The sequence below is a fragment of the Coffea eugenioides genome, chromosome 9 (genome assembly GCF_003713205.1).
Source record: "Coffea eugenioides isolate CCC68of chromosome 9, Ceug_1.0, whole genome shotgun sequence".
Classification (NCBI taxonomy): Eukaryota; Viridiplantae; Streptophyta; class Magnoliopsida; order Gentianales; family Rubiaceae; genus Coffea; species Coffea eugenioides.
The window spans coordinates 14668870-14683777 of record NC_040043.1 but is presented as its reverse complement, the minus strand read 5'-3'; the positions used below and the strand labels follow the sequence as shown (position 1 = coordinate 14683777).

The window sequence follows — 14908 nt, the reverse complement described above, 5'->3', positions numbered from 1 at the left end:
AATGCAGTGAATCTCAAATTAATTTTAAGTCAATTTGGGGAGAGTGCAAGATTAAATACAGCATAAAATTGCTTTTGTTTTAATAAAAATTTGCCATTTCTATTTGATGGCATTTCCAACCTGGATTACATGTTCATCTGCACGATGATGCTCATCTAGTGCTGCTTGCAAATTTTGTATTGCAATTATGTTGTCCTTTACAGCATGAAGTCCATACTTCCATGGCAGACTATCAAATCTTCTACTGATAGTGAAATTGCCGGCATTATCACTCAGCTCGTCGCAATAACAAATGTTCTGCAAGACAAAGTGCCGAAACTAGCTTGGTCTCAAGATAGATCAAGGAAGCAAAACAAAATTATTGTAACACTTTTTTTTTTTTGGTCTCAAGAAAGTAAAAGAAAAAAGTGAAACAAAAGAGTATGTGAAAAAATCTCAATTGTTTTCACCTGCCCCTTGCCTAAATTTTTCACTATCTTTGATATAACTTCGTTCTTCTTGTCAATCAACTCTTGCAAATTTTGAAGCCCTTTTCTCAAACCCCCCATGCTTGCAGGATCTGCGTAATATAAACCTGCAGCCAACGACGAAAAAAATAAATAAATATCGTGAACTCATGGGCTAGGTATATCTATATTTTAAGTTAAAGTCTCAAAAAATGTGATGATCACAGATTAATTAGAGAAATGTAATTTTTTGAAGGGAAATGTTAGGAATGCAAATTAGTATTAACCTGAGAAGCAAAGCTTGGTGATAATGTTGGTGGAAAGTGTGGAATGCTAAGTATAATTGTCTTGTTGATTTGGCTTAGAAGATGCCTCAAAATAAATAGATGAATAAAAGAGGATTTGATTAAAGTAATGACCTGATGATTGAGTTCTCAGCACAATTAATTTAGCAGTGCACTTGCTCCCCACGTCAAGTATGCATAATTTATTGTACACGCTTTTGGCAAACCAAAGCATCAAGATTTGACTTATCGGTATTGATTGTGTTTCATTTGTCCAATTCTTGTCTTATAGCTAAGCATTTTTTTAGCATTAGGTGAAGGCAAATTATTTTGTGCTTGCAAAATTTATACCACTAAATTTTGAATGGTCTGAAAATGGTAGATGATAACACCCCCCCCCCCCAAAAAAAGGCTAATTTAATAAGGGAAAGCTTGTTGAATTCAAGAATGAGGTTTAAATTTTTTTAAAAAATCTCAAAAAATGAAAAAAAAAAACATTTGTTAACATTAGAGAATGGAATGGAATATGGTAATAACCTTATGACCCTTGTACAATTCACACGTCTTTGGCAAAATCAAGGTTAATTCCGCTTTGTCCCTTCAAATTATGTGCGCTATTTCACTTTGGTCTCTAAACTTTAAAATGGACTTCTTTACTTCCTAAACTTCAAAAAGTGTTCCATCTAAGTCAAAATATTGACAGAATCCAAAAAAACTAACCATGTATTAAGAGCATGGGCAACACGCATGTTAGTGTCATTTTTTAGGTGTTAGCAACCAAAAAGACGAGAACATAAATGTAACAAAAATGTAATTTCAACCCTAAAAGAACTAGACAAACAAACAAATAGAGAAAATTTGTATATAATTTTACACAGAGACATGGCATGGAAGTTATATATATATATATATTTTTTCAACATAGAGAGTATCTCAACTTTTGCCAGATTAATCTCCCTACTCCTGTGCACCCCGCCCCCCAAGAATACACAAGCGGTAGAGAGGTGATTCGAACACATGATTTCGGAATCTAATTAGACTACTCCAAGACCATCCGAGCCAACCCAAGGGGCATGGAAGTTATATTTAATACTCTTTTTTTTAGAAAAAAATATTTTGCTTTTCCCTTATTTAAAGGAGGCTCTAATAGTAGCATCACATTTAGGTTTGTATAAGTTAACTATCGGCTGGCCCATAATTATTAGAGGTCCAGAATTTTGTTTTGGACTGAATTAAATCTTTTGGATTCTTTTATGCCCATTGCCTGCATGAGCTCCAAATGATGTTTGGACAACCAAACAACGACTTTGAATCTTTGTTCGTGAGGTGGTCCCGAATTATGGGCTTGTCAACTCCTAGCCCAGTTAGTAGATAAATTCAGCAAAATTTTGTCGGATTAAAAGGCCAGTTCAGTACTTCTAATTGGTAGCAATTAGTCCTGTCTTGACTAATTGCCAAATTCAACTCTCTAAGTCAAATCCTTTCAAAAATTCTTAAATTTTATTTATTTCCTTTTTTTCAAACATTTGTAGATTTGTGTGCTACATCTTGATTTTTCAAATTCAATTTGTGTGCCAACTTGTTTCATCTTTTTTTTTTTTTCAAATATCAAGTAGTTCATAAAGCAATGCATCATGGCGTCTTGATAGACATGCTACACTTTTTACATAATAAATTGCTATAGTCTCTATCCAATATAAGAGTAGATATATAGTATGCCATCAATGAAACAAAATTAATGGACATGGATATCAAATTTTTTCAAATAATATTTCATTTGTATCATAAACATATTTTTCAACTCACCTTTTTATATTTCCAATCACCTTTTTACCTCACATACATTACATCATAAAAAGTGTTACAATAATTATTTCAAATAATACTCTATCCAAACAGAAAGGAACAAGAATATGAAAAATATAAGGTTTAGAGCAAGCTACATAATTATATTCAGTATAAATTCGTCAATTTACCTTCTAAATAGAACTAAAAGAATTTGAAGTGCTTTTTTTTTAATCCGTTTTGTTGGCGTTAGAAAGCATTTAAAGACAAATATTCTTCTTTTTTTTTTTTTCCTTTTTATCAATTCAAGGGAGACTAATAACTTTACAAGGGGAAGTGCAAATGTGGAGGATCTGAGAGTAAAAACTTAGGACCTCAAATCATTCTATCGAGTCATTGCCATGATTTTAAAATCTAAACCGAACTGACAATGGATACTGGTTAAACCGTAGACCGATCTACTGTTCGGTCCAGTCATGCCCTCAAACTAACCGCTTTATGTATTGTAAGTTGTAACTCGGATGAGTTGGTAGTTCATACTTGGAATCCTCGGTGACATGTTTTTCTATGCCAATCCAATGCCACCTATAGTATTGCACCAAGTGTCTTGTTATTATTTACACTTGTGTTAAACCAAACCAAGTTGAATTATTGAATTATTAGAAAATTAAAGTGTAAATAATAATAGGACACTTGGCACAATATTATAGGTGGCATTGGATTGGTATAGAAAACATGTCACCGAGGATCCCAAGTGGTTCATCCATTGAACTGGGACAGTTCTAGGTGAACTAACTAGTTTATTGCTATTAAAGCAATTAATGTCAAAATTTTTTAAATTTGGTAAAATATGCACATTTAAAGACAATCTACAATTAAATACAGCTAACTATCAATACAAACTTGTCTTCAACGAACTCATATTACTTTATAGATTTAAGTATGAATAAATTTTGGAAAATTTGTCAAATTGGTCCCTAACATTTACGCAAAAAACTTTTTTAGTCCCTAACATTTAAAATCAGCCAGAATAGTTCTTAACATATAAATTATGATCCAATTTGGTTTTAATGTTTGTATTTGTTCATTTCTCCGACTAAAAATAGCACGCCTCTCTCACGTGGGCATAGTTTCAAGGGCAAAACTGGAAAACACAAGCTTTTCTCCCCTTTTCAAGGACAACATTTTCGCATATTTTTCTTTCCCTATTATTAAATTAGGGCTTTTTCCCCTTTTGCTTCTGGTCATGGACTCTTTGCTAGCGAGCTACGCCTCTTCCGATGAAGAACAAGAAAATAAACCACAGCTCTCAAATCCCAGATCCGCTGGATTCCTCTCCTCACTGCCACCCCCAAAATCTTCATCATCTTCTTCTTCCTCATCTATCTCCTTTCCATTTCCCCCACCCCAATCCCACCCCTCAAAGCCCCCTATCTCGTCGTCTTCCTCAACCCTGAATCCACATTAATCTAATGAACTTCAAGAAGAGAGGGATGGGCAGCAATTGCTAAAAAATCGGGAAAGTTTGAGACTTTTGGCATTGCTTCCAAAACCATCGTCATCTTTGTTGGCTTCGCTTCCTCAACCCAAATCATTTTCCACATCATCTCTTTTTTCTTCTCTTCCATAGCCCACCAAAACCCACAATCTTGATGCCTGGGCTTCGCCTCCTGCACAATCTGCTGGAAAAAGGGTGTTGGGGGTTCCTCGGCGATAGGATCACACATCTTTAACGGAAAGGTGACAGAATCAACCTTGCAGGGTTTAATGGTGGCAGTACCTTGGGGGATCAACAGCAGCAGCCACACCACTAGGGGGATCAAGCCTCAAACTGACGCGGGTGCTTTTCAATTTGAGGAGAATATACTGAAGCAGCAGCAGTAGAAGCTTCAATTCCACATTTACACTGAAGACAATAGTGTTTTCCAGTTTTACCCTTGAAAATATACCCACGTGAGAGAAGCGTGCTATTTTTAGTCAGAGAAATGAGCAAATACGAGCATTAGAACCAAAATGGATTATAATTTATATGTTAAGGACTATTTTGACTGATTTTAAATGTTAGGGACTAAAAAAGTTTTTTGTGTAAATGTTAGGGACCAATTTGACAAATTTCCCATAAGTTTTTTATACATTGTCAGTATATAAATTTTCTTTGACACTAATAGGTTTTGATCATGCAACATAACATGAATTTAAATTTAAAATTCAAATCATGTATATGTGCTCTTTCTTTATATTTCTTTACCTTCAGATAAGTTATACAAATAAATTTATTTGTCTCCCTAGCTAACCTTTTTTTTTCTGGTCAAGACTCAAGAGTATATTTACTTATGTTTTATGTCCTTTTAAGTTGTTAACGAGTATATTCAATAATACATTTATGACACAATTATGGCATCAATGGTCAATTACATCTAGCCTAATAATCGAATCTGTGACCGTTGACCCAATAATCTTTCAAAGTCAATTGGGTTTCAAAGCCTTAGTCATTGAACTTCAACCAAAAAAAAAAAAAAAAACTTAGTCATTACGATTTAAATTCAATTCGGAGCCTTATATGAATTTTAACGCTATGCTTGAATACAAAAAGAAAAATAATAGCTATTTTCTCCTAAAGTTTTTATTACCAAGGAAAATTTTGAGAAAAAAAATGAGATGTTAATAATAAGGGAAAATCGTTCAAAATGTCCCTCACATTTTACAAGATGACTTTTTTCGTTCCTCACTTTTAAAAGTGTAATTTTACGTCCTTTACAAATTCACATTAACCAATTTGGTCCCTACCTAGGTTTCCGACTAGTTTTTTGCCGGAATCCACCACGTGACTTGCATGTGATCATTTTTTAAGGGTAAAATTGTCAAATCAAATTTTTACATAATCTGATTCATAGTCTCTCACATTTCATAAAATAAATTTTTTCGTCCCTAACATTTTACAAAATGAATTGTTTCGTTCCTCACATTTCAAAAAATGAATGTTTCTATCCCTTACATTTTTCAAAATGAAATTTTTCATCTCTCATTGATCATGTGTAAGAATAGTTTTTTTCTATAAATCCACGTATATATCTATTTGATTTTATCTGAACAGTATGAATAACATGTAATTTATCTCTATTGGATTTCATCTAAACATGCTAATTGTAGTTATACACATACTATTCAATAGATATATATATATATAGGGGTTTAAAACTAATGATTTTGTTTGAAACCCATGTATATATTTATATGATTTCACCATTTGAACCTATTCAATATTTGTGACATTTCTCTTTTGGTAATAATTTATTTATTGAATTGTATAATAAGGTCATCTAATTAATGGGTCCTAACTCGAATTCTATAATTGTGCTAACAAATTTCAGTTTAAATTTGAAATTTCTATTCGACACTTTTAAGACCAACAGTTGAATTACTTACCTTGTGATTGTCTTAAAATTTGAAAGTGCCAATCACTTATTTCTTTTTGTCATACTTTTATTTTGTTTACTTTTTCTATCCAAATTTAATTTGATATAAACACTCGATAATATTTAGGATTAAATATCTTCTATATTTTCAAATTTCGAGTAAAAGAAAATGAATATAAGTGAAAAACTAACAAATTTTTTAAACCCATATATATATATCTATTTGATTTCACTTGAGCAGTACAAATAGTATGTAATATATTTCTATTTGATTTCACATGCTATTCGTACTGTTCAGGTAAAATCAAATAGATATATACATAGATTTAAAAAAATTTATTCACACACATGATCAATAAAGGATGAAAAAATTCATATTGAAAAATGTGAAGGATGAAAAAATTCATTTTGTGAAATATAAGGGACGAAAAAATTTATTTTATGAAATGTGAGGGATTATGAATCGAATTATATAAAATCTGATTTGATAATTTTGCCCTTAAAATATGATCACGTGCAAGGCACGTGGTGAATTCCCACAAAAAACTAGTCGGAAACCTAAATAGAAACCAAATTTGACCAATGTGAATTTGTAAAGTACGTAAAATTACACTTTTAAAAGTAAGGGATGAAAAAAGTCATCTTGCAAAATGTGAGGGACGTTTTGAACGACTTTCCCTAATAATAATTAGTGAAAATAACTTTTGGTGTTTACATAATCACTTGCTTTCAAAATTACCAGCAGAATAATGTTTAAAGTCCATTATGTAGGTTAATTAGGGGTCACATTCACACCTTGATGACGACAAGTTTTACAAATAATCATTCATGACATTCACCTATTTGGCAAGGGTACAAAATAGTCCTCAATAATGCTCTGTTAGACCTCTAACAAAAGAAAATTACAGTTACAAGTTGATTAGTTTTAGCCACCAATCGTGAAAAAGAATTGTGTGCTAATGATGTATTAGCGCTACAATAATGATGAGTATCTGAAAAGAAAGCGCGACATGATATTTCATGTGTTCGATTTTTCAAGAATGAAAAGATTACAAAATCCAAATGTCATATGGACTTGCATGTGAATAATGCTTCTAAAGACTAATCATCTTTGTCAAATTTGAGATTTCACAAGTGACTTGAATACCTCAATTCAACGTCTTGTCTGAGGTTTTGATTCTTTTTGACACTGTACTATTTGTCAACAGTGTCTGAAATTAAGGTCATTAGCTTGTGCGAGTTTACTAATTGCTATTTAGAGCGCGTGAATTCGATGTAGTGTTTGGATAGTGGATTATTTGCTCTTTTTTATTTACTTACAGTATCGATACATTTTTTAATTATTTTTTTATTTTATATATATCACATAAAAAATATTATGATATTTTTTAAAAAATTATCCTAAATAATCCACTATCCAGCACATTTTGCATTGCATAAAACGATTCCGATGTCACAAAATAATTTTTAATTTGTTCCACTGCATATTATTCATGGAATGAAAATTTTAACCTTTTCAAAATAAACACAATAGTTCAATATTGAAAGTTACAGTTATCATTTAAAAAGAAATCTGCTGTGAAACAAAAATTGGTACTGTGACATAATTGTGTTTGGATAAGAAATTATTTGAAATAATTATATAAAATAATTACTGTAATACTTTTTTGTAATGTGATATCTGCGAGCTAAAAAATTAATTAAAATAAAAATTGATTGAAAATATTGTTTGTGCATTGAGAAAAAAAATTTATTTGTAATGTAAATAAAATAATATTAAAAATTATTTGACTTAATAAGTACTAGTATTTTGATTGGTGCAGTTGAATACCTGCCCAATGAAACTGTGTATATGTTCCCTTTGAATCATGACTATAATAACAGTCACTCCAATAAGCTCAAATGCACAAGAGGAGTCCATCATACTGTTAATGATTATTCTCCATCAATCAGAATGAGAAACGCAATAAAGCTTTTAAACTTTCCATTTTCCTGCTAGGAAGTGACTCTAGTTTTAATGGGCATGAATTTTATTTATCTATTAATGTATTTATTTATTTTGCTCTTTCATCTTATCAGAAGTGATGGATAGATTTGACAAAGCTTGAGGTCACTGTTTCACCAATAATGATACAAGGGAAAGTGCTTTCCACCACCATCCCAGTCATGAAGAGTCCATAGTTTGAAGACATAAAATTCAGCTAATGTTAGACGCTTCTGTAGTGCGTTAGCGCACTTGCAATAAAAAAAAATTACTTCCGTTGCATTGTTAATGTCATATTTTATTTATTAATATTTTAAAATAAAAATTATTATTTTAAATTTGACACGTGTTTTTCAATTTTAAATCTTTTTCAAAACAAAAACAAAATTTAAAATTCTAATGCACATTTAACAAGAAAACATTTCGAATTCAAAAGATACATATGTAAATTTACTAATACCACATCATTTAATCATAATTGATTGTTGATTATTATCTTCGTAAAAAGTTGAATTACCAAAAAAGATTACTCTAATATCGAAGAAGGCATTATCATGTTTCATATGTGTTTTTCCGGATTTGATGAAAGTATTATCAAATGAATTCTAGCATACTATTTGGATAAGTGGTACCCCTCCATTTTTTTTTTTTTTTACTTTTGCAGTACTTAAGATGGGATTTTGGATTTGATTATTAAATAAGTTCATCTCATTCCCTACCGTATATGCTGCAACCCGCTATAAAACCACCATTTTTAAGATGCAATACAACCTCTTTTTGCTCTTTTTATTTTGCATGACACGTGTTACCTTTTTAATGGATGGTTGACGCCCTTTTACAGCTTTTGTCAATTGGGAAATTTTTTTGGGAGAATCTCTAAATCCGAATTTCTACCATGAATTTATCTTTCGTTCATCTTTTTATCCCATCTATATTACATTCAAAACATTTCACAACAAACGAAAAAATGTTTTTCCATATATAATCTATGATCCAAAGAGATTAATTTTCTTTCTATTGGGAACAAATATTTATGTACCTTGAAATATGAGACAAATTTCAAACTAAAATCTTTGGCTCCTTTTGGGAGATAAAAATAAATTTTGACTATTGCATTTCAAGTTTATGTCTGATCTAGTGGTGATTAAAGTTGAGGTTTGGATTCCAACCGTCCCTCCCTTCTTTCTATTTCTTAAATCTCACATCTTTCTTACTAAGGAAAAAAAAGTTCGTGTCTTGTTTATTGAAAATTCTGTGTCCAATTTGTGGTGCTTATCACACTTATATATTGTCAAGTGTCCACCTTGAATATATTTTTTGAAGTAGGTACTAAAGCATAAATTTTCACTAACTTTATTAAAATAGTGTGGTGCTACTAAATTGAAAGCCTGAAGAATAAAATTGACAGACTGTTTCAGCCATTTTGCATGCTAAATGGGAACACATAACATGATTACACTAAGACGTGTTGCAATATATTCCATCACACTAGATTATAGATACGAGTACTATTATATGTTAATAGTAAATAAAAAACAGAGACATTTTTTTTTCAAAAAAATTATATTGTTTCCGGAATGATTATTTGCAAGCCATACAAGCATTTTGAAGTCTTTCAAAATGTTTTATGAGGCGAAATAGTTTGTGGCTATTTGCTTTTGTTTGATTAATGTGTCCACGAACAGTTTTTAGAAATTTTCAAAGCTATTATCAGGATAAGGAACCTTTGCAATTTCTTCACGGTACCCAGTTACTCGTTTCAAAGTTACAATCATGTCAAAGAACCTATTAATTTTTTTTATTTTCTGCAACCAAAGCCCACGTTGTAAACAAGGTTTTTCCTGCTAATGTATGTGTCAAAATTGATCCTTTCACTATGCAATCCAATTATGTCTAGAGTATTTTCACTTCCATTTTTGGTGAACCCATTTTTGGCATCTGCAAATTAAATTTTGTTTTTGTTTGGAATGCACCCTTGGTTGAAAGGTCATTTTCTACCAAAAAAATATAATTTCGGTGAACACATTTTCCAATCATATTTTTATCTCACATATATCAAATCACTACAATGCATTTTTCTACAAAAACTCTAATAAATAGCAATCCAAACGGAAATACTTGTAGTATTGTATGAAATTTACCACTGAAATCTCATGAGTATACTTAATGACAAATGGATCAGATTTTCAGAGAAAAATCTTTTTCCCAATAAAAGAAGGATGTGATTTAAGAAACGAAATACTGAAATCTCATGAATATACTTAATATGACAAAAGGATCAGCTTTTCAGAGAAATTTTTTTTTCCAACAAGGGAAGGATGAGATTTAAGAGGCAGGAAGGGGATGAAAGGATTATAATTCAAGACATCTAATTCTTGAAATCTTAAATTTAGCTACTAGATCAAAATTTTCTTAACTCATGCTTTCATTTAAATACTCTGAACCATTGAACATACTACAATACTTGTAGTATTGTATGAAATATGCCACTGAAATCTCATGAGTATACTTAATACTCATCGACAAATGGATCAGTTTTTCAGAGAAAATTTTTTTCCCAACAAGAGAAGGATGAGATTTAAGAAGTAAAACACAAAAATCTCATGAGTATACTTAATACTCAATGACAAACGGATCACTTTTTTAGAGAAATTTTTTTTTCCAATAAGGGAATGATGGGATTTAAAAGGCAGAAAGGTGATAAAAGGATTAGATTTCAGGATCTTTAATTTTTGAAATCTTAACTTTTTGTGTTTGGATTGCATTTTTCATGATTTTTCATGAAAAAATTACTGTAACGATTTGATGTATGTGAGAGAAAAAGGTAATAGGGAAATGTGATCACGGAAAACGACGTAATTTTCCGACGGAAAACCGCAATCCATGTATTCACATAAATACTCTGAACCACAAAACTAATAGTTAAATATGCTGGTTTGTTAATTTGTTTAGTCTAAGATGTTGAGAATGTCAACTGTTAGCTGATTACTCGGGGATAACAGGCAAAACGGACAATCAAAACATATTATATAACAAAAAAAAAGTATTGTACAAGGGGAAAAAAACAAAAATAAATTAAACTTGTAAAAGTTTTGTGACAAATTATATATATGTGTGCATGTATATATATGTATTTATCCTTGTCTTTATATATGTATATATATATGTGTTTGTCTATATATATATATATATCCTTGTCTTTACGTAGGTACTAAACACACAGTAAATTATATTATCCCAAAACTGAAACAGAAAGCTGAGGAACCCCAAAGCTTGCAGCCAGAAAAGGAAAAGGAGTGTTTGCGTGTGTGTGTGACAAACATAGCACATACTAAGATACACTGAATATGGCTCAGTAACACGGATATACTGGCAGAATTCTATTTATTTTTGCCAATTCTGGAATCAATGGAAGCAATTTTTTATGTTTGAAGGGACTAGACTTGCAATTATTTATGCCACTGGGAAAATGAGAGGGAGTCCCATCCAACATCTATCCCAGTCTCTACTGAGCTTTCCTGTCATGTCTGATAGATGTACTTGTTTTTACTGTTGAAACCTTCTGTTCCTCAGCTTTCTGTCCCATCCACCAATATTCCCAAAAGGAATGGACTCGCGGGACTTGCTCCCAATCAACCAGCACTCTTTCTTTCACCCACTTTTTCCTAAACTGCTGACCCTTCCTCTGCCAAATTTAACTAGATAAAAAGTAGTCTAATATATGGCAAATAATATATTGCCACTAGAAAAAGAAATTTTTTTTTTTGAGCACGTAAAACTTTCCCACAAGACAACTCAGAGTAACAAAGCCTTATGCCAAATTACACCAAGAAAAAAAATTTATATATGTGAAATTCTTCTGTGTTTGAGCTAGTGATCAATTTTTGTTTCTTTCTATGAACCTTTCTTAGCTTCTTCAAGAGAGCTTGTGATGGTCGTCGTGGTCATAATCGTGGTCGTGGTCATGGAACTGTTATTGGTTGTCCAGTCATAGAAACTGAACAATTCCAAGTTCTTGTTTTCGCGCTCTTCATCGCCAGAATATCCTTGTGTGAACAAGAGATTCAGAGGGTCTGCTTCCAATTCGCTTAAATCTGCAAAGAAGTCTTCAGAATGGTTAGAATCAGGCAATCCTGGCTTGTAGCTTTGTGGGAAACCTTCATTGAACTGATCAAGATTATCCATTTCCATTTTCTTATCAAGACCTTCTACTTCCATTTCCATTTCTGTTTCCTCCTTTACTACTTGGCCTGTGCTGGAACTTCCTGTTACAATGGGTGATGATGCATTATCAGTTTGAGTTTCAGGCTTCTCTTCTTCCTTTAAGTTGGTAGCTTTCTGGGCGTGAGAAGAATTTGTTGCTTTCGAAGTTGAACCGCTCTTGGTCGGCTGGGATCTTGTAGAGCCTGCAAGAGCATTTCTTTGAGTTGGCCATGGATGATTGTGCTCTGAAGTGTAGGTGATGACCAACATGTTGGGATCAGTCCGGCTTCTTTCAACTTGTTTCCTTGCCGAACACCCCTTTGAACTGCTGCATCTGTAGTACCCCCTGGAAATTTTTTACACTTCCATTACCATAAACATAGGAAGATTTTTGGACTCCTTTGGTCTATTTTATAGATACAAAACCTCTAATCAAGAAAAACGAGTGCTTGATAAGTGCTCAAGTAATCATGTTGCTGCTGATGGTTGTATAGAAGAACAAAAGATAACCAATTAATTATGCCACTTCTTCCTCCCATTACTTACCAAAAAACTAACCCAAAAAAAAAAAACGAAGAAGTTGAAGAAGAAGAGAGATTTCGTCTGGCTAATGCTAACCCTAAAGAAGAAAAGAAAGATAGTGCAATTTAAAAAGAACATATGATAAAGAATTGTTTGATTCAAAGATGCTTCTTAAAGTCAGAGGAGTTCAGGCTTAACTTAGGTACTAATTTTTGCAAGTGTTACTATCAACTGAAAAAACAAAAGGATTTAGGTAGGAAGAAATATGTAATGTGAACATGGCTCGCTATAGTAGTAGAACTTTTCTCATTTATGAGGACTGGTAATACGAGGATATTGTTACCACTTACCTTGGGTAGGGGGAGCCTTTGATAGGCTTCTGACCGTACTTTCTCCAAGCCCAGAGATCAGATGGAACAATTTCTCCACTAGGCCTGCTGTTTGCTGGTGCAGGTGCTGGTATGCAAACAACTTTCTTGGCTTGACTCTTCCTGGGAAGATTGAAAATTTGATTCAAAAAAACTGTTGCAAAGAACAAACTGTAAAAGGAGATTGGTGGAAACCGATAAGTCATCTTTTTTGCACAGTGGATAACTGTTTGGGTTCGGCTTTTTGAAGATAAAAATCATGAAATTTGGCCGTTTCTTTTGCTTTCTGCTCCTTTTGATGGACGGAAAACGATGGCTACATGACTACATCTCAAAATCTTATACACGCTAACTAATAACAAAAATTCTTTCCAGACAGGTTTATGCGGGAAAAGCACTAATGGATAGTAGCATTAAAGCTGAGCTTGGGAATATCATGGTGACACTAGCTAGCCCACTTTTTCAGGTGTATGCAATATCCATCATCAAGATGCTATGCATGTTTTGGTTTTTATCTATGCTGAAAGTAGAATAACTATTTCAGCTCTGGATTCTTGGAAACACTCAAATTTATTCTAATCCAAAACCTTATGCCTCGAAACTCTTAACATGAAGAAGCTCTACATGTACCTTCCAAAGTTCAATAATAACTAATTAATCACCAAAAACTATGCTTTTTTTAATGAGAAGTTGGTATATTCACATAACATATAAGAGAATCTGCAATCAACCACTAATTATTCAAGCAATTCTTACCTTCGTTTGATCCCCGTATTTCGCGGGGACGAGATCTGCACCGGGGCATTTTCAATCACTGAAACCTTGGAATTATTCGAGGTATTAATCATGTCATTAGTAACCAACGTGGGGGGCTTGAGCCCCCTCGGGGAAGGAGCCACAAGAAGCTGAGATTCTCGTGGAGATGAGGGCGGCTTGGCATTAGGCGAGATCTGAAGCATCCGTGTAAAAATATTATTGGGAGGTCTTCTACTGAGCTCATGATCATCAAGAATTCTCTGAGTAAGTAAACTACTACTGTTATTACAACCACCAACGCCGCCGCCACCTCCTACGTCACTGCAACTAAAACCTCCTGTATTTTCAGCAGCAGTAGTAGTTCCAGACGTGATAATATGATCAGTTGAACTAGCATCATAAAAGCCTGAAGTTGGCATATGATCCATATCAGGGAGGAGGAGTGGATCTCTCATGTTGGTGAATGGATCGCCAAATTCATCCAATGATGGCTCTTCATATATCCCTACTTGATTGCTTGGAAACTGCCAGTCTCTTGGGGCGGATACAGATACTTCAGCAGATGATATGTTGCTAGAAGCTATGCTTCTTCCACCGCCGGCTCGTAGAATATCAGCTAAATCTCCTTGATAATTCTCCATTTTCTGCAACAACCGGCTGCACATGATACTGCTGTACAGTTTATCGTATGCTAAAAATCATTTGACCTCCTACCCTTGAGAATCTGCTGAGTTATTATGCTTCTTTGGTGATGGATTTGGCTATGGAAGACTCGTGTGGAGGCGGGTTTTTTCTTGTTTTGGCTTTTTTGATGATTAGAGAGCAAGTTTGATGGTCGAAAGATTTGAAGGTAATGTCTGCTCTTGAGAAGAATAACCAGGGAACTGGTGGTGGTGCAAAGAGAAAGATAGGGAGAGAGATGGAAGAGGGAGAGAGAGACGCTGACTTTTCACATAAAACAGCTCTTCATCACCATACGCAAACAAAGACGTGAACAAGAGTTGTAATGAACAATGATGTGATTAATTTAATGGGGTCTTTAATTTTGTTTAATGTTATTATGATTTCGAGTTAAAATAAAAATAAATTTTTTATACATTATCAGCGTATAATTTCTTTTTATTAATTAAAATAAAAGAACGAC

General features: G+C 33.0%; 1 protein-coding gene across 1 annotated transcript; it reads right to left on the bottom strand.

The window, feature by feature from the left end:
* Nucleotides 1-11809: 11809 nt before the first annotated feature.
* Nucleotides 11810-14429, bottom strand: LOC113782278 (probable WRKY transcription factor 14). The gene is made up of 3 exons (XM_027328173.1): nt 13765-14429; nt 12991-13131; nt 11810-12464 (listed from the first exon to the last, which is right to left on the bottom strand). Exons 1-3 carry the CDS (start codon nt 14427-14429, stop codon nt 11810-11812), a joined length of 1461 nt encoding a protein of 486 aa, XP_027183974.1.
* Between the last annotated feature and the right edge of the window lie 479 nt (nt 14430-14908).

Bases quoted from the DNA above. Each gene is read 5' to 3' on its own strand.
- LOC113782278 (XM_027328173.1), bottom strand. From the start codon at position 14,429: ATGTGCAGCCGGTTGTTGCAGAAAATGGAGAATTATCAAGGAGATTTA. The intron at 13,132-13,764 runs GTAAGAATTGCT...CAATCTTCCCAG, and splicing joins AATACGGGGATCAAACGAAG to GAAGAGTCAAGCCAAGAAAG. The intron at 12,465-12,990 runs GTAAGTGGTAAC...AAAAATTTCCAG, and splicing joins AAAGGCTCCCCCTACCCAAG to GGGGTACTACAGATGCAGCA.